Source organism: Phyllostomus hastatus, unplaced genomic scaffold (genome assembly GCF_019186645.2).
Source record: "Phyllostomus hastatus isolate PE091 unplaced genomic scaffold, TTU_PhHast_1.1 phas_scaffold_501, whole genome shotgun sequence".
NCBI classification, from domain to species: Eukaryota; Metazoa; Chordata; class Mammalia; order Chiroptera; family Phyllostomidae; genus Phyllostomus; species Phyllostomus hastatus.
Window position 1 is genome coordinate 41,183,714 of NW_025334033.1, and position 26,100 is coordinate 41,209,813.

General features: G+C 47.6%; 1 protein-coding gene across 1 annotated transcript in view; it reads left to right on the top strand.

Moving 5' to 3' along the window:
* Positions 1-25,699, top strand: part of PRKCH (protein kinase C eta) — a 205,244-nt gene extending 179,545 nt beyond the window's left edge. Inside the window, exons 11-14 of the mRNA XM_045823062.1 lie at positions 4,578-4,716; positions 5,362-5,550; positions 22,825-22,968; positions 24,423-25,699. Of these exons, the coding sequence (XP_045679018.1) occupies positions 4,578-4,716; positions 5,362-5,550; positions 22,825-22,968; positions 24,423-24,569 (619 nt within the window). The 3' untranslated portion in view covers positions 24,570-25,699. The remainder of the gene's footprint in view (positions 1-4,577; positions 4,717-5,361; positions 5,551-22,824; positions 22,969-24,422) is intronic.
* Positions 25,700-26,100: the final 401 nt, after the last annotated feature.

The following is a 26,100-nucleotide window of genomic DNA, read 5'->3' on the forward strand; positions in this document are numbered from 1 at the left end:
CAGGTGAAACAAGGTCAGGCGTGCCCTGAGAGCTGCCCAGGCCGTGTGACCACAATGAGGGTCTGTGCTTTTGTATATGTAAACTTTTCCATTATAAAATGTTTACAAATACATTAAAAATAGTTACTGAATAGCCTCATAGATTCATGTTTGTTGAAGGAGCCAGCTCTCAGCTTAGTTTCCTTTATTTCTTTTGGAAGAGTCACTGATGCCAGTGAGCTGAGCGGTGAGACTCATGTCACTCTGTGTCGTGACTCCTGGAGCAGCTCAGAGTGGAAACAAAATAAATACAGTTGCTGCACTTCCTTTGTCTTCAGCCACTTGGGAACCCTCTCTGAAACCGTTGTGGGCATCTGAAGTAACGCTGATTACCCAGCCACAACAATGAGCCTTTCAGGCAGCCAGGAGGATAGAATAACTCTTTCTGCCCTTCTGTACTCGCATGACAAAAGGCATAGCAGCTATTAAATACCGGTGCCCAATGACCTAATGAATAATGAGCCTATAACCGCGTATTAGGCATTTTGGGATCTGAGCCTCTGCCCTGTGGAACTTGTAATCTTCATTGTGTGGCCCTGTTAAGTTTGGCTGCTGAGTTACGTGTTGGCATAGGAGGCAGAAGAATCTGAAAGCCAAAAAACTGACCTCTGAGTATTTAAAAGTCATGAGTGTCGACGTGATTTTTGCTTTTTTTTTTTTTTAATGAAGATCATTTATCCTTCATGTGGACACTGACCATGGCCATACATGGCTCTGTAAACTCTGGGCCCGTTTGACTAATCCTCTCAGCATTCTTCTTTCCCATCTGCATGCAAGCCGGGGCAGGTACTGGGCTCCCCTCTCTCATTGCCTCTCCCAGAGCAGCTTCACTAAAGCAAAAAAATTTGAACCTAGATTTCAGAATTCTTCTTTTCCCTCTGAAACTCATCTGTAAGGGGCAAAGCACATGGCTTTCCAGAAGTTTAAGCACAATAATTTGGAGCAAAGCCCTCAGTGGGTTTGTAGAATTTCTTGCCTTTCCCTAAAAATAAGGCAGGCTCTCAGTTGACCAGGGCAGCTCACAGAAGTACTGCGTCTCTCTCTCTCTGGTCAGCACCTTCAGCCAGGACCGAGCTGGAACAAGGGGAGAATAAGGTGTAGCCCCAGCTAAGTGGGAAGGCAGGTGCTCAGACAGAGCCTTCTAGAATACAGTGCAGAGGGTGCTGTCACACAGATAGGAACTGGGCACTCCAGGGGTGGAGCCCAGTGTCTGGGGACACCAGGACAGATGTCACAGTAGAGATGTGAGATATCTGGGCTGAGGATACAGCCTGGGATTGTATCAAGTTCTTAACCAAACCCCCTTAGAATCCGTTTTGAAGATTCTGCCCTGTTAGATTGTAGCCAGTGTGAAACCAGCACTGGCATTTCCTTGGGGCTCGGGCAGTTCTGAGAATGCCTAAGATGAGACTGAGAAGTCAGGGTCGAGGCGTGTCTGTGCCCTCGGGTACCCTGGGCCCAGGGTGAGTTGGGGCCCCTGCCCTGCTCAGTTCCGTCTCCTGAGCAGCGAGCCTGTGCAGAGGGCGCCGGACAAAACTGATTGCGAAGCACTTTCTCTCCCTGAGCAATCCTTGCTACCCATGACAGCAGCTGAGTAATAAGCAGTCGAACCTCTTACCTGGGCTTAGTCACAAGCTCTCTTGAGCAATCACAGGTCAGCTTTTTAGGCTATTGTGGGTTTCTGTTAGCACTTGTTTCTGTTACCTGAACATAGGCTTTACGGGCTCTTAGCAGGCATAACGGCTTCGGGCAAAGTCAGAAACTCAGTAACCTAGTTTGGCAATGCGAGAGAGTCAGAATGCTCTGGGCACAGGTCCACGCAGGCCTGGACCACAGGGCTGGTCCGTGGCTGCTAACACCAGCCCAGGGCTCAGCTCCCCCACAGCCTTGCTCTGTCCTGGGGCCGAGAACTGTATATGATCTCTACCCTTGTCCCGCCCCTGTAACGTGTGTGCTCAGCCCTGGAGGAGCCAGACAACCAGGCCCTACTAGAGCCGTGAGTCTAAGACCACTTGTGAAGAACTGAGACGGCTCTCCTGGTGGCAGCCTCCTGCACCCCACACCCTGGGATCTTGTGATCCCACCTTCATATGGCTTAAATAAGTCTTGCTCCTACTGAGGGGTGGGGGACAGTGGGGGAGGAAAGACTTCCCGCAGGTCACAGCCCACTGAAAACAGTCACCCGTGCAGAAGGGCGCAGGCGGCAACTTTGGAGGCGGACGCTGGGTGTGGTTTTGAGGCGGGGAAGGCTTGCTCTCTGAAGTGGAGGCACAGGTGCTTGGCACACCTTTACCTCACGCCCCTCACACCCCTCACACCCCTCACACCCAGGGGACCACGGCCAGGAGCAGAGAGGAGTCTGGTGTGTGTGCCCGCTGATCTGTGCCAAGGAAACTCTGCTGCTTTAACCTCCCTTATCAGGGTTCCTGGAAAACAGGGCTTTGTTTTCATGCCCAGGTGTCTACAGTGACCTCTCATTGTAAGGCCTGCGTGGTCAAACTCCCAGGTCACTGTGGAAACCAGTCCCACCAGTTCTGTCGTCACCTACCTCCTCCAGCTGAAACGTGATCCAAGGCTGGATGGACAGACACCAGCCTCGTCCCTTGGGCCAAGCACGCCAGCAGAGCAGGGACAGGAGGACAGAGCCATGAGTGCCCGCTGTGGCCATGGAACAGAACAGCAGTCAGCTGTGGCTACTACAGACACGCCAGTGAGGGAGCCCCATCAGTGCCCCACGGGGTCGGGCCATGGCCGCCCCCCATGCTGGCTGCTGACTGCAAATCTCCAGGTCAGGGACATCGCCTAGCATCCCTCCTGGCTGCGCAGCCACCTCTTCACTGCTAAGCCCATGTGGTTTGCCTCCAAATGCTTCAGTTCTTAAAAAGCAAAGCATAAAGGCGTCTCTTAGTTGGCCAGGCTGCTTCTCTTGTCCTGGCCCAGGTGAGCCAGGAGGGTGGCAATTGTGTGAGTGCGTAGGACTCCCTTCCAGCCTGCCTGGGTGACGGGCCTCCCTCCCTCAGAACGTGCCTGGTGCTGGGAGCCGTGCTGGGGCAGGGCTGGTTTAGGACCGTGCTGGCTTTTATGTGCACAGAGTCTTCTCGGCACCCAGCCGTGCTCCTGTCCAGTGGGGCCCTTCACCAAACAGTGCTGCCGCTGGAAACTGACTTCCTCAAGTGGACTCGGCTCCTACAGGTTGGAGGAAGGGTGAAAGTGCCTTTGTCCTGGGTTCCCCATAATTTACTAGGCCTCTTGAGGCTCCTGTGTACCTGGGGTACAACCACACATACCCTGTTCTTACTCCTGCTTTTCCTTCTCCTGCTTAGGAACATGCCCACTAACCCCCTGAATCTGAGAGAGAAGCAAGGAGTCCTCATTTCTGCGTCCCCTCCCCCTCTATCTCCAAGGGGTTGTCAGGCCTTATTACTAACCGTGGTTTCCCCAAAGCGCTGCTGGCTGACCCCTCACTTTCCAATCCATTTGTCACTGTCCTAGCTCAGGTCTTAACATCTCTTCCCTGAACTGATTCAGCTGGGAACGTGTTACTTCCTTAGTCAAAGAGCTTCAATGGATCCCTTTTGTCTAATGGCTAAATATCAAAATTCCTTAGCGTGGCATTCAGGGCCCTCCATCATGCAGACCTAACTTTCCTCTCCAGCCCCGGACTTGAAGGCTTCAGCATCCCTTGCTGTCTCTCCAGCCTCACTGTACCGCATGAAGCTCCTGAGCCTCACCACACCTCACAGCTCCGTGCCTGCCTCGCTGCCCCAGCCCCATCCATCTGCCCACACTGACCTTCCATCACCCCTTCCCTGTCTGGAAGACCACCCCTTCTGGGGAGTCCTCGCTCTTGTGTTTCTCTCACGGTGCTTGGCTCATACTTCCATCATGCCTCTTGTATTGTGCAATAGTTGTTCTCCCTCTCTCCTTCTCCCCCGTCATATGTGTAATATACAAAACACTTACATACATGTATATTGAACAAGTTTTTACTGCGTGCACTATGCTAGGCACAGTAGTGAGCCAAATCAACTGGAAGCATGCATCACAGACTTATACTTCAGTAAATATTGGTCTCGTCCTCAAACTCTGAGTTCCCTGGGGATAAAGATCATCTGTCCTCTTGATGACTGTCTATTACAGTCCCTGGCACACAGTGGCCACTTGCTCCATGAATGGTCACTAAGTGAACCCCAGTGGGCAGAGATAGATACCAGAGTGGAGGGACAGGGTGGGTGGGTGTCTATGGGTACAAGGTACATGGGAAGTCTGGGAAAATCACATCCTGCCCTCACTTTCTAAAGGGCAGCCAACGTTCTATATGTGGTCAGCCCATCCATGTGGAACAATCATCTAGGGAACCCTGAGGCCAATTTTGTGAGTTGATCTAAATGTTTTCTCTAGATAACCCCAAAAAGTTTGTTCTTTTCTAAACATGCGTGCCTGACTCTGGTCTGATCACCGGTCCCATGAGCCAGCTCGCCCAGGTGGGCAGTTGGGGGCCTGGCGGCCCTAACACCTGCTGCCCCTTGTTTTTTCAGAGATCTGAAACTGGACAATGTGCTGTTGGACCACGAGGGCCACTGTAAGCTGGCAGACTTCGGAATGTGCAAGGAGGGGATCTGTAACGGAGTCACCACGGCGACCTTCTGTGGCACGCCCGACTACATTGCTCCCGAGGTGAGTGCTGTGGAAATCCGAGCTCTACAGTAACCCCGATGAGAGATGATGCCCCGGCTTGCTTTTGTGCGCTGTGGCTTTGTGGGCAGTGTTGAAAGCTGATGCCTCCACACTCCTTTGTACTTGCTTGGCTGGATGATGGCTGAAAATGTCCTCAGTTCCTCTAAATAAGAATTTGAGTCAAAAATGGTTTTTGTCAACTTTGCGGTTGCTTCAGGCTTTAGCCCTGAATGGGGACTCACAAATCTTTGCTTTCTTCCTTATCTCCCAGACCCATTAGCAGACCCATTAGCAGAACTAAAGAAAAGCTCTCAAACCTTTTCCATACAAGTGAGCGAGCCCACTCCTCTTCCTCTCATATAGGTGTAGTCCCAAACCCTCTCTGTTTTGGATCTATGCATGTCATTATGTTGGCCTAAGCAGACCACAAATGTTTGATCGCCTGGATGAGAAGCTGGCCTTTGAGCTGACCACAGGGAAAACTGGCCACTCTCCAGAGATGGAATGAAACATGAATGTCAACACAGGAAACTCAATTTTTTTACTTTGATATTTCCTAATCTATTGTTTTCTCTAGTTGTTAAGGATGCATTTGTCAATCAGATATGCGAAGCCCTTCTCACATTGCCCTACCTCTCTGCACAGATCCTCCAGGAAATGCTCTATGGGCCCGCAGTAGATTGGTGGGCAATGGGTGTGTTGCTCTATGAGATGCTCTGTGGTCACGCGCCCTTCGAGGCAGAGAATGAAGATGACCTCTTTGAGGCCATACTGAACGACGAAGTGGTCTACCCTACTTGGCTCCATGAAGATGCCACAGGGATCCTGAAATCTGTAAGTTTGGCTTACCTAGCCGTTTTCAACCTACAGCAAACCAGCTTGCCTGATGTGATTCTTGTGTCTCTCTTTAATACCTCCTGCCAGTAAGCTACGAGCTTTAACTGAAATATGTGATTTCATCTGTAGAATCAAAGAACCAGAGTTCTCTCAGGCTGTTTTCCTCTCTTATGCAATAGTTATTTCTGAGCCAACTATGATAGCAGTTGACAGTGTCGCTTGCCAACTATCCAGTATTTCTAACACTTGTGGCTTTAGTGTGATGCTCCCTTCAGTCAGGACATACCACGGTGGTGGGTCACATGACCACCATTCCCAGTGTGTTGCACTATTGATTGTGTTTCTGCCGGTGATGTCCAAGGAGCAGGACCAAAGGCCCTTTCCCTTAGTGCTGGGAGGCGAGGAGGAAGGTTTCCCAACCTCTGCAGTTCTGTTTTGCTTCCATGGTACTTTAACGCAAGCCAGGTGCCAGGCCCAGGATTCAGGTGCAGTGAGGTAATGCACCATGTTGAAAAAGTCTTTTTTTTGCATGCATTTAAAGCATTATACTGGAAGCCTTATTTTAAGTGAGGAAGAAACATGGATTGATGCCTTTACATTGAAAATAAGAAAGCACATTGTAGTTTGGCTCTGTTCTATAATATTGAGTTCAAAAACCATGTATTACCACCTACTGTGTGCTTAGGAGAGTAAAGATGAAGATAGCTGGTTCATTTCTAAAAGGTGTTGATGGTGCTGGGAGTTTTGGTTAAGAGGCCTGTGGAGCAGCTACATTTTCTCGTGTAGGAACTCCAGTCCTGGAATGAAATTTACTGTCTTCACACTTTTTAAATGTACAGTTCAGTAGCATTAAGTACATTCATATGGTTGTACAACCATCACCACCATCCATTTCCAGAACTTTTTTCATCTTCCAAAACTGAAACTTCATACCCCTTACACACGACCTCCCCCCAGTCCCTGGTGACCACCATTTCACTTTTAGTCTGTATGGATTTTTCTGTTCCATGCACAGCACCTCGTGTCAGTGGAATCATATGTTCGTCCTTTAGAAATTTAAAAAAAAATTTTTTTAAGATTTTATTTATTTATTTATTTTTAGAGAGGGAAGGGAGGGAGGCAGGGGGAGAGAGAGAGAGAGAGAGAGACAAACATCAGTGTGCGGTTGCTAGGGGTTATGGCCTGCAACCCAGGAATGTACCCTGGCTGGGAATTGAACCTGGGACACTTTGGTTCCCAGCCCGCGCTCAATCCACTGAGCTATGCCAGCCAGGGCATTCAAAAATTTTTAAAAAGCCTGGGATCAGAATCCAGACTTTCCTGATGCCAGTCCAGTGTTCTAAGCTAGACTACATCTGGCCATTCTCTATTTTTATTCTATTTCCCATCAGTAGGCATCTTTTAACCTCAGAGCCCTGTGTTTTTAGCACCTAAATCACTCCCTGGTGTGATTCTTTCCAGTTACACCAGAAACATAAGCCACTGGAGGAAGCTGCTAGGATGCTGTGTACTTACTACCCACATAGCATCCATCTGTCACCTATTTAATTTTCAAAAAGGTCGGATATAATGTTTATAATAATAATGTTACAGCATTATTTAAAGATTCTGCATTTGAATAATGTGGTAATACCAGAAATAATTATTATTCTATTGACCTGAAATGAGTCTGTGACCCTGGAAGAAGAAAGTGGTATATTAGTAAACTAGGATCCCTGTTTAATTCAATTCAGCAAATACTCATCAGATGCCTTCCCTTGGCTTGGCCTGTGCTTTGTGCTGGGAACGCCAAAGGTGAAGAGACGTGGCCTCTGATGTTGCCCACAGTCCAGTAGGAAGGGGAGAGTGTAAATAAATACTTAGCTCACCGCCAAGGAAAAATAATCAGAGCTGTCCCTGGAGGCAGAGACAGGGAAGGTAACCCAAGGGGTGACACAAGGACAAGACAGAGGAAGTAGCACTTAGGCTGGGTGTTGGGGAACAAACAAGGGTTCAATAGGGTACAAGGCCCCAGAGGCAGGAAGTAGTGTGCATGGTCACAGATGGGCAGTGACAAGCTCCGTACCCCTGGAGTGTTAGGTGCAGGGAGGGGGCAGTGAGAGAGGGGCGTAGGACATGTGAACTCTGAGGGCCCTGGGAGATATACAGGAACTGTATACTCCTTGCCATTGATCACATGGGTCTGGAACTCAGGAGAGGCTGGAGCTGATCACTCTAGCGTGTAGTGAGAATATGGGAGCAGATATTGCCTGGAGGAGAGGGCATGAGAATGAGGGGACAGAGGATGGGGCCCAGGACACACCAGTGTTTAAGGGGAGGCAATGGAAGAGGGTTCAGTGAGAAGGTTAGGAAGGACTGGCTTCCGGTTGTGTGAACATCCACACCTGCAGTGTGTCCACAGTTTACTTCTGGTGAAACAGGCCGATGATTTTGCAGCATGACCGACCCCTGCACTGACGCCTGCAGTGACTCTTGAGTAGCGCTGGCTAGGACCGAGGGGTCTCAGGCCAGGCCACTAAGGGCTTGCACGCTCTGTCTGTGCTGGGGATCAGGTGAGTTAAGGACTCTGAACAAGATTTCATTTTGTTGTACAGTTCTAGATCGAGGAAGGCACACCACTTTCTTTAAAAAATACAGTCCTCGGGCTTTTTTCTGGGATTCCGTGAGCTTGGTGACTTCCAGAGTTTCTAAAGTTGAAAGTTGACTCCATTCAGTGGTGTCTTGCATAGTCCTAAAAACTGTCAGGAGGTCATGTTGCTAAGTTTTGGATTGTAATCACTCGCCTTTACCCTTAATTTCATTGAACTCAGTGACTATTAGAAACACAAACACAGAATTTCAGAGACAGCAGAGTCTTAAAACATCGGGTCCACACCCCTAGGTGGTGGGTGAAGCTGAGGCCTGGAGAGTGAACCAGGGGCACGTGGCAGCATGGAGAGCACACTGACGTGAGAGTCGAGAGGCCTCACTCTGCTCCCGCCACTGCGTCCCGGTCTCTCCCTCTGCGAGGCGGGAGGATGGCGCCTGCAGGGCCCACTTCCAGTCGGGTGGTGCACATGAAAGCATTTTCGGAGTGGCCCGCACCGTGCAGGAGTAAGTCACTAATGTTGCTGAGTCACGACTAGTGAATTCACAACGTGCTGAGAGGTGTCATTATCTTCCTCCTCTCCTTGAAGAATTCGCCAACATCATCAAGATCATTAAGTGCTAAATTGTACACGAGGCTGGGGTAGATTTTTATCCTGGAGAGAACTGGATTTGTGTTTTCCTGGGAGCTCTCTATCTAAACCAAAGACACTCATGTGGTGTGTACTCAAATAGGTATTGATCCTCCTGTTCATCGAACAGAAACCTATCAATGCATAGCAGCCCAGGTTGGCTGTGCTCACGTGCTGTGTGAGGGTCTGGGGGCGCAGAGATGAGCAAGACAGACATCATCCCTGTCCTCATGGAATTTACAGTCCAGTTGGGGTGGGAAGACATGTTTAAAAAAGAAATTCTACAAATAACTACATATATACTTACAATGCAATGAGAAAAGAGTCCCAGTTGCTTTGAGAGTAAGTGACAGGCAGACCCCTCTAGGCCGTCACAGAAGGCCATGCTGGGGAGATGACCTTTCAGCTGAGAACAGAGGCTGCAGAGGAGTTAGTCGGGTGTACAGGTGTGCGGCGGTCTTGAGGAAGGAGAAGGCCTTCTGAGTAAGTCTGTGGCTGACCTGTAACCAGCACACATGTGGGGCAATGAATGGTGAGGGTGGGACATGAGGACTCAAAGGACACCAGAGACCATGTGAAGGAGTGTGGCCTTTACCTGATGTGCCAACATCCGTCATTGAGAGATTGCAAGGAAGCATGAGTGACTAAACTATTCTTTCATAGTTCAAAGGCCACTCTGGATCCAATAGACTGAAGCAGTCACAGATGAAATACCTGGGATTTTTCCGAAATAGTCCAGAGGTGGCAGGGAGGAACAGATTAAACATGACTGGGCATGTGTCGGTAATTGTCAAGGCTGGGTGATGGGCACGTACTAACGTGTATTTGAAAGTGTCCATAAATGGTGAATTTTTTAAAATGAGCATAGGAATCAAAGTGTGCGTACACGTGCACGTGTGTAGACTGTGTAGGACCACGAACTTCGCCTTCATGAATGAAATGAGATGGTTTAACAATGCAAATCTGTACAAAGAGGAAAAATGATGTGAGCCACAAGTCTAGCTACATCATTTTTTAAGTTTCATTTTGAGTTTATTGTGAAGTATTTCAGTAACAATGGGTCCGGCTACATCTTTGATTCCCAGAGAGAGTCTCCAGGCCCTGGCCTGGGTGTCTCTGTCACCCTGGTCATTTTTATGCTGCAGACAAAATTAATCAGTGCTTTCAGCATACTTATTTTTTTACCACCCATGAACAAACAGTCTCCATACCTTCTCAAGAAGTGTCCCTTTAGCCCCCAAGTTGAGTACCTAAGGGTACCCCAAAGAAGGATTGTTAACGAATAAATGGGAACAGAGAAGGAGAGCTCTCACCGGTGCACTCGGCCGCAAGCTGCTGCTCTGGCAACCCTGTGTGATTTCTCTCTGCTGGGCTCGGTCTGCCTTCCCCACTGAGAGGCAGGAGCGCCGAGGTTTCCCGGCCTGCCCTCCCTGTCCGCTCTCACCGCCACCTCTCTGTGACGGGTCACCCCTGATTGGCTTCCTGAAATTTCCTGATCTTTTCTTTGGAACATGAGGTCAGGGCTGAAATTGGTGTCTGCTGAGTATTTTGCATGGCCTTTTATATTTTTCCTTAAAAAAAAACAATGCTTTCTGAATTCCTCCCTACCTTTTTAAATGGAAAGTATCATTCCATATCTGTAGGAACTATTTGGATAACCATTTATAGTAAATAACACACCATAGAGATATAAAGGCTTCAGGGCTGTTTAGGGTATGACAGTGTCAGTGAGTGCCATGAATTCAGGGTGAGGGGTGCTCTTGCCCAGCATTCCACAGAGAGTGGTGGGGCAGGAGGGGCATGAGTGTCTTGTCCAGCGTGACTCCTAACCCAATATGACTTCCTTACCCTGGCCCTGCCCACCATCAGCTCTGCTGCCACCCCGCAACAGTGGACTTTTGAGTTCTTTGGGCACGGGTGTCCAAACATTTCATCCAGACATGGACAAGGGGCAGGCACTTGCCTCTGAGACCACACTCCGGGGGACATAGAGGCAGGAGGAGCAGTCCACACAGTTTTCAGCCCAGGACTTCTACTTGAAAAATTCCTCAACTCATTAATCAGTGAGCCTTACAACTAAACATAATGACAGTATGTGTTCCCAAAAATGCAATAGACTACTTTCCTTGCTTACCCTTTTGTCTCTCATTTCTCATCTTTCCTTTAAACATACAATACATGTTAAATGCTCATGTGTGCATGCTCTAAAAGCAAACAGTTCCCACGCCCCCTTACAGAATAGATTATAAAGGCCCACAACACCCACAGAAATTAACACAGAAAAGGTATATACACTGTGTAAAGAACAGATATAGGCTTCCCAGATTTCTGACCTTAAAGATGATATTTTTATGGTGTTTTACTTGGTTTTGGAATAAATGATTCCTATTGACTGAGTTTCCTAAACTGGCACCAAATCATCCCAAAGTACTAATGATCATGACAGAAGAAAATGTATAGTTTTCTTAGAGCTTCTGTGGTTGCACTGAGTTTTGCCTATAGCGAGCTTAGGAGGGCGAGGGCCACCGAGGTAAGTGTTCCTTTTTGCTAAATCATCTCCTGGAAAAAATCATGAGGCTCAGCGCTGACTCAGGTGAAGCTAATGCCCTTGCTTCTGAGCTCACACAGGTGGCCAGGTTGGTGAAAGGAGTTTGGTATGTTCTCCTGAGTCACCTTTGTCAGTTCGGCAGGCATTGTAAACTTAGCATCAGAAGGAGATTATAGAGTGCTTTTGTTCCTAAGCTTTATAGAAATTAAAGTGTGTGTGTACGTGTGTGGGTTTATCTGTCATTACACATACCAGATTTCATCATCTGTGCATTGTCTACAGGAGTTCTGTTTGCCTCTGTGAACACAGAGGGAACCCCAAAGATCTTTTTGCCACAGCTGTCCTACACCTGTCACCAGGCAGTTGATCAGAGCAGCATTGAGTTTGAGCCCCTCTATTTCCTGCTCCCCTCCTGGTAGAGGCTGGAATGCTCAAGGGAGCAACCACAGTAGTCAGCCAGGAGGAGGTGGAGGAAGTGGAGGAAAAACTGGGACTGGAGTAGTGCATAGAATCCAACTGTGGACCATTAGAGCTGACTTTTCAAACACTGTTTTGGGGAGAATCCGAAAGAAAGTTACTGTAAGATCCTTAAACAAGAGGGGTGGTGTAATATTGGACTTCTGGTCAAGATGGCAGAGTAGGTAAAGGCTGTGCTTACCTCTTCCCACAACCACATCAAAATTACAATTAAGTTATAGAACACACATCACAAAGAGGCACCCGAAGACTAGCTGAACAGAAGTCCTAGAACTAAGAATATAAAGAAGAAGCGACAGTGCAACTGGCAGGAGGAACAGAGATGCAGGGCAGGCAGGCCCCATACTCCCGGTGTGGCAGTCAAGAACTGGGAGGGTTATCTAGGCTGTGGAGGTCCCCCCTGAGGAGCGAGGGGTCCCAGCGCCACGCCAGTCTCCCCAGCCTGGGGCAACAGTGGTGGGAAGAGGACTCCACATAACATCCGGCTATAGAAACCAGTGGGGATTGTGTCCGAGTGAGACAGAGGCTTCTGGAGTTCCAGGCATTCCTTTTTGTTTTTTTAAATAAACATTTATTGGGCCGATGATGATAACATTTTTATTTTTTTTAAGATTTTATCTATTTATTTTTAGAAAGAGGGGAAGGGAGGGAGAAAGAGAGGGAAACATCGATGTACAAGAGAAACAATCAGTGGCCTCTTGCAAGCCCCCAGCTGGGGACCTGGCCCACACCCCAGGCATGTGTCCTGACTGGGAATCAAACCAGTGGCCTTTCAGCTCACAGGCAGGTGCTCAGTCCACTGAGCCACACCAACCAGGACCTAGGCATTCCTTCTGAGGGACTTATTCACCAAGTTATTGGGTTGTCCAAAAAGTTCATTTAATTTGTTTCTGTACGGTGGCTCTAGTAGTGCTTAGTTGTCTTTAACTTCATTCAAAATAATTTTGTTAGATTATATTGTGACAGCTGTCGTATCAGCATGCATTTTTTAAAAAACCTTATCAAAATTGGTGAATTTGTATGTAGCCATTTAATATGGAAAATGGAAGAAGGTATGCAACATTTTCTGAGTACTGTGCTTTATTATTTCAAGAAAGGTAAAAATTCAACTGCAACGACAACAAAAAAGTTTTGTGCGGTGTATGGAGAAGGTTCTGTGACTGATCAAATGTGTCAAAAGTTGTTTGCAAAGTTTCTTGGTACTATTGGCATTTTGGCCAAATAATTCTTTGCTGTGGGGCTGTGTTATGCACTGGAAGATGTTTAGCAGCACCCCTGGCCTCTCCCCACTAGAAGCCAAAAGCAGGAGATAGCCAACATACTCAAAATATCCAAATCAATAAAGTTATTGGTAAAAATGAAAAACGTCTTTCATTTTAAGAAAAAACTGAATGGACTTTTTGGCCAATCCAATACTTGCCCTGAACTCCAGCCCAGGAGCAGCAGATCAAAAAGTGCCAGAGACACAGAGGGAGAAACGGAACTGACTAGTGCCAGGACAGCTCTCTCCCAGGATGGAAACCCTGGCAGGCACTGTTGTTTCTTTGCTGAGTCCTCCCCCACTCGTACAGCAGGCGCAGTTGGTTGCCAAATCTCTGATCTCCATTAACCTGGCTAATGAGTTCACCACACTGATTCCCTGAGACCCTCCCCCACACAACTCACACATCTGCCTAAGCCATCTCCAGTGGCTTTTCCTCACAGGCAGGCTGCCCCAGTTCACGCTGCAGACTTTCCTAAAATCTCTCAAACCCCAGACAAGCAGTAGCTGGCCTCAGTGTGCCTTGTATCTCTTGCTAAGAAGCCCCAAGCCTGGTACAATGCAAACTGAGACTAGTACCCACTCATAACTCCTACTAGGTAGCCCCAAACCTTCCATAAGCTGTGGCCAGTGTTGGCTTGGAAAATCAACTTCAACAAAGTGGCCACGAGCCTGGCACAAATAATGGTTGGACTCAGCTCACATGGTGGTACCCCCCGAAGGGTCCCAAGCCTGGCACTAGTAGTAGCCAGCCTCAATTCACAACAGAGGCTCCCGCAAGCACCTTTAAGCCCAGGACAAACAGAAACAAACCACATATCACTATGTACCTCCTATCAGGTGGCCTTAAGCCAGGCACAAACAGTGGCTGACCTTGACCTACCCTGGAACCTTTTCTAAGAGGTTCTAGAACCAACATACCTGGTGGCCAGCTTCAAACCACACCAGAGTACCATTCAAACAGTTCCACAAATGACACCCCTGAAGGGCAGACTTATCTGGTGCCAGAGCCCTGCTAAAGTGATTCCTGCACCGTGGGGTTAGCCCCCGCACAACAACTGACTGTTGGAGTCATGGCCAGTCCTCACAGCCAGTCAGCCTGAGGGTCAATCCTTCCCACTAACATCAAACAGCAGTCAAGGCTCAACACAGCAGCTGGGCACACCAACCCACACAAAGGACACCCAGCTCAGGTCACCTGGGAGACTGTGGCACTGAACCTCACAGGACACCTACTACATAAGGCCACACTGTTAAGGAGATGTAGCAGATCTAATATACAGAAACAAACACAGGGAGTCAGCCGAAATGAGACAAACATGTCCCAAATGAAAGAACGGGACAAAAATTCCAGAAAGTGAACTAAATAAAATGGAGACAAGCCATCTACCAGTTACAGAGTTCAAAGCACAGGTTATAAGGATGAGCAATGAATTTAAGGGAATAACAGATAAACTCATTGAGAACCTCAGCAAAAAGATAGAAACCATAAAATAGAACCAGTTAGAAATGAAGACTACAGTAACTGAAATACGGACAACATTACAGGAAATCAACACAGATTAGATGAAGCAGAGGGTGGAATCAGCAACCTGGGAGACACGGTGGTGGAAAACACCCAATCAGAACAGCAAACAGAAAAAAGAAAAAAAAAGATAGTTTAAGGGACCTCTGGGATAACATCAAGCATAGCAACACTCACATTCTGGGGATACCAGGAGGAGAGAGAGCAAGGGATTGAAAACCTATTTAAGAAATAACTGAAAACTTCCTTCACCTGGTTAAAGCAATGACATATAAGTTCAGAAAGTACAGAGAGTCCCAAACAAGATGAACCTGAAAAGGTGCACACCCAAACACAACATAATTAAAAGACCGAGAGTTAAAGACAGAGCAAAACTTAAAAGTAGCAAGAAAAAAAAAAGCAGTTACCTACAAGGGAAGTCCCTTAAGTAAGACTGTTGGCTGACTTTTCAACAGAAACTGTAAAGGCCAGAGAGGAGTAGCGTGAAATATTCAAAGTGATGAAAAGCAAAGACCTGCAGCCAAGGTTAATCTGCCCAGCAAGGCTATCATGTAGAATATAAGGAGAGATAAAGAACTTCCAAGACAAGAAAAAGCTAAAGGAATTCATCACCATTAAACCAGTATGACAAGACATGTTAAAGGGACTTCTTTACATAGAAAAGATTAAAAATATGAGTAAGAAATTATGGGGGAGATGCTCACTGACAAAAGCAATTACTTAACGAAAGCAGTGGATCGGCCAACTGTAGAGCTAGTGCAAAGATTAAAAGGCAATGGTAGGAAGATAATGTGTGAACACAAGAGTAAATTAAGGGATGCACACAAACACACATGCAAAAGTACAAAATGACAACATAAATCGGGGGGTAAGTAGAAATGGAAGTGATTTTACAATATGTTCAAAGTTAGGCAACCGTCAGCTTAAAATAGACTGCTATAAACAGTTTGATATATATGAAGCACACGGTAACCACAAACCAAAAATCTATAAGAATTTATACAAGAAATAAAGAGGAGGGAATCCAGACACAATAGTACAGAAAGTCATCAAGAGACAAGAGCAAGATAATAAGAAATGAACAGAGAACACAAAAACAAATCAAAATAATAGCAATAGCTACATACCTATAAATAATTCCTTTAAATGTAAATAGATTAAATGTTCCAATCAAAAGACAAATGGATAAAGAAGATACATTACATACATGCAATGGAATGTCACTCAGCCATAAAAAAGAATGAAATCTTGCCATTTGTGACAACATGGATGGACCTAGAGGGTATTATGCTAAGTGAAATATGTTAGAGAAAGACAGATACCATATGATTTCACTTGTATGTGGAACTTATAAAACAGTAATAAACTCAGAAGAAATTGATGGTTAACAGATGGGAGGTACATTGGGGGCTGGATGAAAAAGGTGAAGGGATTAAGAAGTACAAGTTGTCAGCTACAAAATAGTCATGGGGATGTAGAGTATGGCATAGGGAATATGGTGAATAATATGGGTAGGCAAACATAGGCTTACAGTTATCTGTATGGGAAATATTACAATAACGAATAAATAATAGCACAAGGATAAACTGTTTTGTGTGCTCCCGACTCTCAGCCTTCCTGTGCCCGGCCCTGCACTGCAGCCGCTGTGCACAGTGTCAGGCAGACACTAGACTCGTCGGACGATCGCTTTGTAAGGACGTATAAATGTCCAGTTGCAATGTTGGATACCTGAAACTGATAGTATTTATTGTATGCCAGCCACAATTGAAAAATAAAAAGTAAATAAAAACACCACCATTCCTTTTCCTACTCCAACAGCGGCTCCCTGCCCAGACCAACCGCATCTGGGCCCTGCGCGCTCCGAGAGCAGTAGGGCACTCTGCCATAGCTGTCGGCCGAGGGTGTACCACTCAGACCCCGTCTGAACAAGCTGGAGCAACGCTCCTGCTCTTGCTCCTCTACTAGTCCACAGCAACACTGTTCTGTGTACTAACCTGTCCTTGGGAAGATTAGTCTCTTTCCTCAGAGCTATTTTAAAAATCCATTATGTGTCCCTCCCTCCCCACGCTCTATCCCGCCCCCAGGGGTTACCGTCAGCCTCACCTTAGGTTGACACGCGTGTCTCTGCCTTCCCCTGTGGAAAAGTGACTTACCAGCACCAAGCCAAAGCCCTGGTGTGTCTCCTCCCATGCTATCAGCTAACTCACATTCCTACCCTTGTCCCTCTTACCACAGCTCCAGACTGGTGGTGCTGCTGGCACGGGTCATTCTTGTGTCTGTGCATGAAGGGGGATGAAAGGAAAAGTTTGGTGATCGATCTTCCTAACTAGGTCAGACTACCTGCGACGGTGGCAAAAGACAGACACGCGTGGCTGCAACATGCACACACAAGCACGCGCTTGGTCAGCCTTGTGTTGCACGCCAATGTTGAGGCTGGCCATCACAGCCGCGAACGGTACTCTGCTCTGTGTCCTGTGCCCTTTCTCGGCTGTCCTTCCCCAGGACTCTCTGCAGAGCCACACAGTGCCTTCTTCCCGTTTCGGAGCGTCCCCGGGAATATTGATGGGAATGTCCTGTGGCACAGTTCCCTTCCCTCCTGGCTCGCTAACTCTCTCTGCTCTTTTGTCTGAAATTGAATGAAAGGAGAAGGTCATTTTGTTTGCCCAACAGCCAAGCCCAACAATTAGATAGAAAATACAGTGTGTTCTCCATCCTGGAAGAAAATCTTATTAGACTGATTGCTGTATTTACATAACTAGTCCTCTTCCTCTGCAATCAAACAGATTTTGAAAGAGGAAAAAACACTTTTAGCCATTGCCTACATTTTAGAGAGTTTCAAAGCAGACTTGGATCTGTTACCTCCATACATTATATTGCACAGGGTTAGTTTACACTCTGTCCTGTGGGACATCCAACAACTCCAAACCAGAGCCTCGTCACAGGCAGCAGAGCCCCCGAGACACGGGCATGCTGCGCTTGGCACCCGATTTGCAAAGATGCTGCTGCCCTGCACGCTTCCTCCCACATTCGTGACCTCCTTTATGTCGTTAAAGTGGATACAACTGCACATTGACACCTATTCATCTCCTTGTTTTAAGATTGTCTTTAGAAACCTGTACTTTCAGAAAAATGGTTTTCCAGAGACCATGACTACCACCTGGCCGTTAGAGCCCAGGGCTGTGAAAGCAGAAACAGGCCTTGTTCTGTCTCTACTGGCTGCACAGTGGAGAGCCAGGTGAGCCTAGGGTCAAGGCCAACCTCAGGTTTCAGTCTCTCAGGCCCTGCTCCTGACTTTGGGTAGAACAGGATGGACTTAATAAGATGCCTATAGATATGAACATCTAACAAGGGCTTCTTGTGGGATAGGCGTTTTACACTGGTTATCTCATTTTCTTGTCACAGCAACCTTCTGAAGTACAGAAAAGTCTCCTTTTTATAGTTGGGGAGTCTGGGGCCCAGAGAAGTTAAGAAATTTATACAAGGTCACACAGTTCATCTGCAACAGAAGGGGAACAGAGACACAGATGGTGGGACTGCAGAGCCTCACCCGCTGACCTCGGCGCCCTCCCAATCGAGGGGCTCTTATCTTTTACCTATCTTTCCTAGTTTACAGTAGGCTTCCCAGGACATTCTTGTATAAACCTGCCCTAAAGCCCACATTGCACTGTAGAACTTCCTTCGGGAAGGCCCGTGGCTGGAGTTGCTGTCAGGTTCCTCATTCTCGGGCTGGGTGTGCCTCTGATTCCTGCTGTAGCCTCTGGTTAAATTCCACCTGAAGGAGGAGGGCCGAGGGGCCGCCCCCAGAGGGGGAATGTGAAATGGGTCCCCGCATTCTTAATCCCTCTCCTCCCTCTGCTCCGCAGGCAGTTTAAGACTTACACTCCCGGTGGAATCACATTTTCCACCCTGTCCTCCTCACTCTTTGCAGCTTGTAAAATGCTCACTGACCCTAGAAAACATTCTGCCTCCTTCAGTAAATGTGACCAGAATCTTTCATGAGGTCACTTTATTTTCCTCCTTGGCTGACTTTCTCCTTTGGACCACAGTCAGGAAGGTCAGCTGAGGTGAGGCAAATTTTAAGCGTGACCTTAGACACAGACAAGTGGTTGCTCAAACATTGTTAACTTGCTTGGCATTTAGGTCCCATCAGGGACACAAGCAAATAAAGTTTTCTGTAAAAGGTGTATGTCATCACCCTTCACGGCGGCGGCGGCAGGAACGGGTGTTGAGGCAGAGTCCTGGGCCTGGCCCCGGGGCGGCGGGCTCCTCGCTCCCCAACCCTGCACTGTGTCCCGAGGAAGACTTCGGGGGACTCATGGTGCCCATCCTCTGAAGTCCCTACCTGTGCATCTTTGGAAGGGGGACAGTCAGAGCAGGGCTACAACCCCCTCCTCGACACGGTCCCTGTCCTGGTGTCTGTTTCAGGGTCCTGGGTCTCCTCTTGCTTCTTCAGGAGCCCCTCCCGCTGCCACCCTGGCTTTCCTGTCTCTCCGTGCCAGGGCTCAGGAGCCACACACAGTCAGTGAGTAAGGCCAGCCGGCTGCGGTGGGACATGTGGCCGACCAGGGCTTGAGTGTCCCCTCCAAAGAGGACACCTCTCTTCAGTTCCAGGCCATTTTTATCAAGAAGAAATAGAGGTCTCAGTGTTCCAGAATATCCCCTTTTCCAAGAGAAATTGGAAAACTTGACTTTTATGTGATGAGACATTTCCTAGTTTTTAAATGTTTGGCAAGTAATTAAAAGTATTTTAAAACACACTCTATAGGCCAAACACTACGTCTGAGGCTTCAGGCCGGTCTCAGTTTTAGACTCCCTCTCCCTCTCTGTAATCTTGCCTGCCCTTCCAGTTTTAGCTCTTCTTGCTGTCTCGTCAGATGTTGACATCTCAGAGTTAGAGCTCCAACCCTGGGCCGCACCCCAGATTTGCACAGCCAGTCATCTCCATGTGGATGTATGTGCCCCTGAAATCCAAAGCTGAGCTCATCAGACTCCCAAATCTGCACCCCATAGGTCTTAAGACATGTGAGATGTCTTTGTTTTGTTTCTCTGACAAAATACTGTTACTACTGCTACCACCTCCATTAATATTAATACTACCCACCGTAGTTAATCTGTTGCTCCTCTCGTTACCTATTTCTGCTACCCAACACCACCGCTCTGTCAGCTAGCCCATAAGGACAGCCCCTGTGACCTTGAACTCCCTCTTTCCCCCAGCTCCCTGCCATGTGGATTGTGTTTATTCTTCTTCCATGGGCCCTGGAGGCCTTGCTCCCAACTTTTCCTTCCCACGAACCAGACACTTCCAGTTCCAGAAGCCATTCTGTCTTCTCAGATTTTGTCTCAACCTCCTCAGCCGTTCACCCCCCACCAATGCCCGACCTTTCCACTCGGGCCGTATTCATCACCCTGGGCAAGAGTCATTTCCTAATCACAGTCACCTCTTCATACACTTTTGATGAGCCCCCTGGTTCCTCAACCATCCCCGTGTGCCGACCACACCAGGCTGCACGCTTCTCCGCCAGCACAGCAGGCTTCTGCAGCCACCTGTGCACCTGCGCTGTGTTAGGCATGAAGGAGGAAGGCAGTGGTGCCTGTGTTCGTTCTGCTCACCCGCCTCATCTCGGTCCGGTGCCACCCCTCCCGTGAGGCCACTGCTTGCCTTCTCAGCACCAGTGCTGTTCGCCAAGTCCCTCTTCAAAGCTCACCCAGTACCTTGCTCTCCCCCTTTCATCCAGCTGGGTGTTGGGGACAAAGTGTGCCTGCCTCTGCTCCTTCTCTTGATCAACTCCATCCTTGTGCCACCCCCCACTGCCCTTGTCATCTCTGTCTACACGAGGCCTCATGCACTGCCCTGCCTACAGTGAACATTTGTAAACTTCTGTAGGTTGAACCAAATTAAATTTTAAGTGGAGGATGGCTGTATCTAAGGGCTTACAACAAGATATTAAAAGTCAAAACAGTAGTGCTTTCTTACTCAAAAGGATTTATCAAAACCAGAAGAGCAAGTTTCGAGCTAGTGAAAGGGTTACTCTCCTGTCTCCATTTATAGGGATGCCGTTTTTAGAGGAGGAGCAGCCAGGATCTGGCCTACTTTTCCTTCGGCAATACCTTTCCCCAGTGCCCCGGGGAAGCTTGGCATCTGTGCTGGGCCAGGGAAGAATGGGCCAAGTCTCTCGGACACCGGCATTTCTGCCACCCTGGCATCGAGAGCTGTGCACTGTTCCCCTTGCCCAGAACAGGTCGTACCCACACATTCACAAGCTATCCTCTGCTAGCATCACTGGCAGGCCTGGGAATTTCCCACAACCCACCTGGATCTGTTCTCCCATCCTTGTATCTTGAGTTTTTTGAAGCACAGTACTTTGTTACCATATTTTGCCATGTATAATGGGCACCCAAGTTTTGTGTGCATTATACACATGAATTATTATACCCATGGTGTGCAATCATTATACCCATGTATAATGTGCATCCTTATTTTTCCCCCCAAAAATTTAGGCAAAAAGTGCACATTATCCATGGCAGAATATGGTAATTAGCTCTTAGAATAGACACTGATCTTCCATTAGGGATTGTATCCCACTGACTTTCCTAAGGAGAGAATCTTCCTATTTCTTCTGCGTATGTATTTTCCCTTTCCTTTCTGGGTTGGTAATATTAATGCTCCCCGTGTCCAGGAAGAGCACTAGTAGCATGAACTCACAGCTCTCACAGGACTGAGTTAGCTATGAGATGCATGTTTCCTAAACCCCCACTGACCCCTGGACGTGCCTGGCAGGTTCGGCGCTCAGACTGGACCTCGGAGTTCCGCTTCCAGTGCAGCACCACCCGTGGCCTTCCATGCTTGTCACTCGGAGTGGGGGGGAGGCATTAAACCCCATCCGTGTCTTCATTTTTGTCATTGGTTCCCGCTGAAGCTTTTTCAGCTGTGATGAGGCCCAGCCTGTCAGATTTGCATGGGACTTCTGCTGCCGCATCCTTCCTCCGCATGATCATTTTCAGCTGAGGTGACGCTGGAGGCTTCGTAGCTGTGGGCGTCTGGCGTGGCGTGAGAGCCACCTTGGACACCACCTTTTCATGTCTGTGCCTTCCACAGGCTTGCCTTTTTGCTGACTCTAGAAACTGCTCTCCAGAGCAACTTCCGTGAACACAGAATTACTTCTGTCCTGTAGTCATAAATCAAACTTCGGAAGGGGTGCTCGGGTGCTGTCATGAGTTGTCATGAAGTTGTTCAAAGATAACTTGATTTAACTTTAAAAACGAAAACAAAACATATTATCCAAGGCAGTTTTCTTTGAAAAATGGGAAATTAAATTAGCTTCAGTGTTTTTGAAATCTAAAATCACATTCTGGCCAGGAAAAGTGAATTAGGCCATAGAGTCCTTGGTCAGGACATGATCAAAACACCTTTTATTGGCCATTTTGTGGAAGTAGATTTAACCCAAAACATCTTGATAGGAGCACCACCCCAAGGAAATTTCCCAGCTGATATAAATACAGAAGAGTTACACACACACGTTGCTTGAATGTGTTGCAATGCTTGTTTCAGTTTTTGGTCCATGTAGCAAGATTCTCCGCCATTAAACATTTCAGAATGGAAGGACAGGGCAGAAGGGAGCATCTTGGGGGGAAAAAACAACAACCTTTCACTTAAAACTATGATATCTTTGTTGCATGAAGAAAAGTGGCCGACTTTGTTTACCCTAGAGCCAGAACACAGGACATTTTTCACCCTTGCGGCTTCTTCACAGAGATCTCCCAGACAACGGCTCCCATTCTTCTCCCCACGGTCTTGTCAGAGAGTGGGACTGCCGGCCGGCCGGCCAGCTCGCTGGGTCTCCCAGAAAAACGGCACAGCTGTTCCTAAAAGTAGCCCCATTCATGAGATGTAGTCTGTCTACAAGTGCTGAGCTGGAGAAAGGCTCACTATTTTATAAAGAGTTTCCTTTCTTCAAAAAGGAAAGAAAAAGACGTGGTATTTACAGAAAATAAAACTGGACCCTTCAGCTTCATTTTAGTGGCCACATCTGCAATGGAGGTGAGGAGGCCATAAAAACATAGGCAGCGGCGCTGTAAGGGGTGATTCCTGTTGGCTGTGCTGCCCGTGATGGAGCGTTCAGCTAGTTGAGCAGCTGTTGAAGCCTCCCACAGGCCCCTCCGCCAGCGCTGACGCATACCACCCTGTGATGTACTTGTCGTATATGACCGAATGATTGACACCCTTTCTCCCCCTCTTGCTCAGTTCATGACCAAGAACCCTACCATGCGCTTGGGCAGCCTGACTCAGGGCGGTGAGCATGCCATCTTAAGACATCCTTTCTTTAAGGAAATAGACTGGGCCCAGCTGAACCATCGCCAACTTGAGCCACCTTTCAGACCCCGAATTGTAAGTATCTAAGACCATCACAGTAGACTTTCCTCTTTCTTAAATGTCATAGTGTTCTGCCACAGTCTGTCGAGCAACTGGATGGTTCCCCGCGGAATAACCAAACCAGAAGTCCAGCCTGACACTCAGCAGGGCAGCCTCACCTCGGAGGAGGCTGGGCTCCTCGCGCCCGAGGCAACACCGCTCCGCGTGCCCAGGTTACTTTTCACGAAGTTTCCACTTGCTCGCCTTGGCCACATTCTCGCTTAACCTAAGTTACAGTTTCCTGGTGCCTAAGGAGACTGAAACTTTCCAGGTTGCTCCAAAAGAGTTTGGCTAACTCATAAAGTCATCATTTTTAAGCCAATGTCTTTATGTTCCTTAGTCAGGACATCATCCCCAAGTCTCCAGGGAAGTACAGATGGTGTGAAATGCTACTCACCTCTCTAAGCCTCGCTCCTCGGCTTGGAGAGCCTGGGTGTGTAGCAGCTATTACAGCAAAGAGCTCAAGCCAGGACAGCCCAAGTCCCTTCTGACCGGAGAAATCCTGGGAGCACCAGAGAGGTGTCTCCCCACGCTGAGTGGGGAGGGCTTCCTGAGGGTGGTCCAGCTCTTGGTGTGAGAAGTAAGCTCTTCTTTAGCTGTGGGTCAAGAGCTCCACATTGGGGAGGGCAGCAATACTCGGTGAGCAGTAGATCAAGAGTTAGGGGGCTGAGGAGCATGCCCTCAGGTGGAGAGAAAAGGATCAGGGACTCAGGTAAGAAACGTGAGGTCCAGCAGTGGTAGAAATGATCTTCCAGCATAGCTTATGAAGATGTAAGATGCTAACATTTCCAAACACACACTAGCTTAATCTACAATAGCCTGCTAGGGTGGACACCAGGCACCCAAAGGCAAACCCACTGCTTCTAATGGGCATCCACCTGCCAGCTTCTCTGGGACATGCGAAGCTTTGCCAGCTGGGCATAATGAATCTCACAGGTGAGTAGGTGAGAGGCAGTTTGTTCCCTAAATTCAGCGTTTTCGAGAAGTCTTTTAAGAACAGTCTCTTCAAGTGTGTAGACCTAGGTACAAACAGTAAGGGGGGCAAGTGTGAACTCAGCCTCTGTTGACAAATGCGAGCTTGTATGCCTCTCAGTAAGGCCTGCTGAGAAGTGGCGCCTCGGTGAAACGGAGAGCAAAGGGTGAGCGAGTCGCTGGTTCGGGTGGCCAGATTAATTCCTTAGCCTCCCAGCCCCAGGCTGGCCTTACTCAGCAGGATTTTCATGGGGTTAGTGAATTGGTGGTTACCAAATGCCATAATAATACACGATGCAGTAGGTTCACTATAAAATGCTGTTTAATCATAATTGTTATAACTGTAAATAATGCTACAGAGTGAGTGGCAGAGCACTTCTCTGACCGCACTGGGCTCAGCCCCGTGGAAGGTGAGTGAGTCTCAAGCGCATAGTCTGACCCTTGTTTCCTTTTGACAGAAATCCCGAGAAGACGTCAGTAATTTTGACCCCGACTTCATAAAAGAAGAACCCGTTTTAACGCCAATTGATGAGGGACATCTTCCTATGATTAACCAGGATGAGTTTAGAAACTTTTCCTTTGTGTCTCCGGAATTACAACCTTAGCCTGATGGGGAACAAGAGGGACGGCATGAGAATCACAAGGGGATCCAGATTTTCCAGGGATTGTCCTTGCGGGGAGCTCCCCAGCATCAGCCTTAGGCCTTAGAACAAGAACATGAACGTCAGGGAGCAGGAGGTGAACTCTGAAGACGGAACTTCAAGACAGCTGTTTCCAGTCCTGAGGGAGCCATGGACAGAGCCGCCACTGACGTGAGATTTCATGAAGAAATGTACTGTTGAACCATGAGTTTCCCTGGCTATTTCGGGCTTGGGATATTAAGAGGAACCAAAAGGACAGTTGGTGTGAAGAATAAACTAGACCCTAGAAAATATTCTGGGGTAAACAAGCTTTTTGCTTCAAGAGACAAACCAAGACTTTGTAGGGACCTGTCTGTGCTCTTCTTTAAGCCAATGAGCTCCTAATGCCGGCAAGAGGTTGCCAAATGCTAATGAAGAATCTAAGGATAAGGAAATGAATGGCTTTCCAAACAGAAAGCGGTATGCAAAAAATGTATAACCTAAAGCCCAATCTTGAAAGCAGATGTTGGGCACCAAGACAACATTCCAGCTTATTCTCTTACCCGTACCCTGATATTTATTGAGTGCCCAGAGAGATGGTGCCTCGAGCTTGAGTGCCCTGTGGCATTGTGTAAACAGATTTGCATTCACCAAGCTTTCACTGTACTGTTCGTTAGTTTACCCGAATGGTGTTTGCATTGTGAAATGCCTTTCCACATTGTATATGTCACACTTCGTTGTCTGCACTTAATTCTTTCTCAAACAAGGCTTGCTGCCACCAAAGCAACTGTCCACAGGAGCAGCAGGTGAACTAGAGGTGCTGCCTGCTGACTCGTGAAATCTCATCGTGGGGCAACGTGTCATTATTGCTCTGGACTCCTCAGTGAAGAATCGCACGCCACTCACGTCAGTGACCGGACTTATGGCTTACTCATTAGCAGTTTATTTAAATTACATTTTAAGAGGCAGCGATGTTTGTTCCATAAGCATTTTAATAATTAGAAACAGTGCTTGTAAACAGGACATTTATTAAAGAAGGACCTTATAATATGTACCCAACCTACTGAGTTGCAGAACATTGTCTGGATTGAAATAAAAGCATTTTGTAGCAAAAAGGGAAAAAAATTTATTGTCTAGAAGGGTTTGTCTACTAGGAGAGTAGATACCCAATGAAAATAATAACTTGGAGCAGAATGGATAGAATTTTTGACTTTAAGTGAATCTGAGAGGATTCTGTGTGACCTTTAAATGAACAAGGCCTGTCCCATGCTGACCACACTCTCCTTCTGAATCACAGTGATGGCTGCTAAGCATGGCTGTAACAGACTAACCCTTGAACTCTCCATAGTAGGTATAATATTTATTTCTCACATAAAGTTCAGTGCAAGTTCAGTGGCCCTCTCCTGTCTTGTAACCGTGCCATTTGAAATGTAGCTTCCAAGGTTGTCATGGCAAAGAAGAGAAGGATGGAGGAGGTGCTCTGAGAAGGGACATACATCACCTCACTTACATTGGA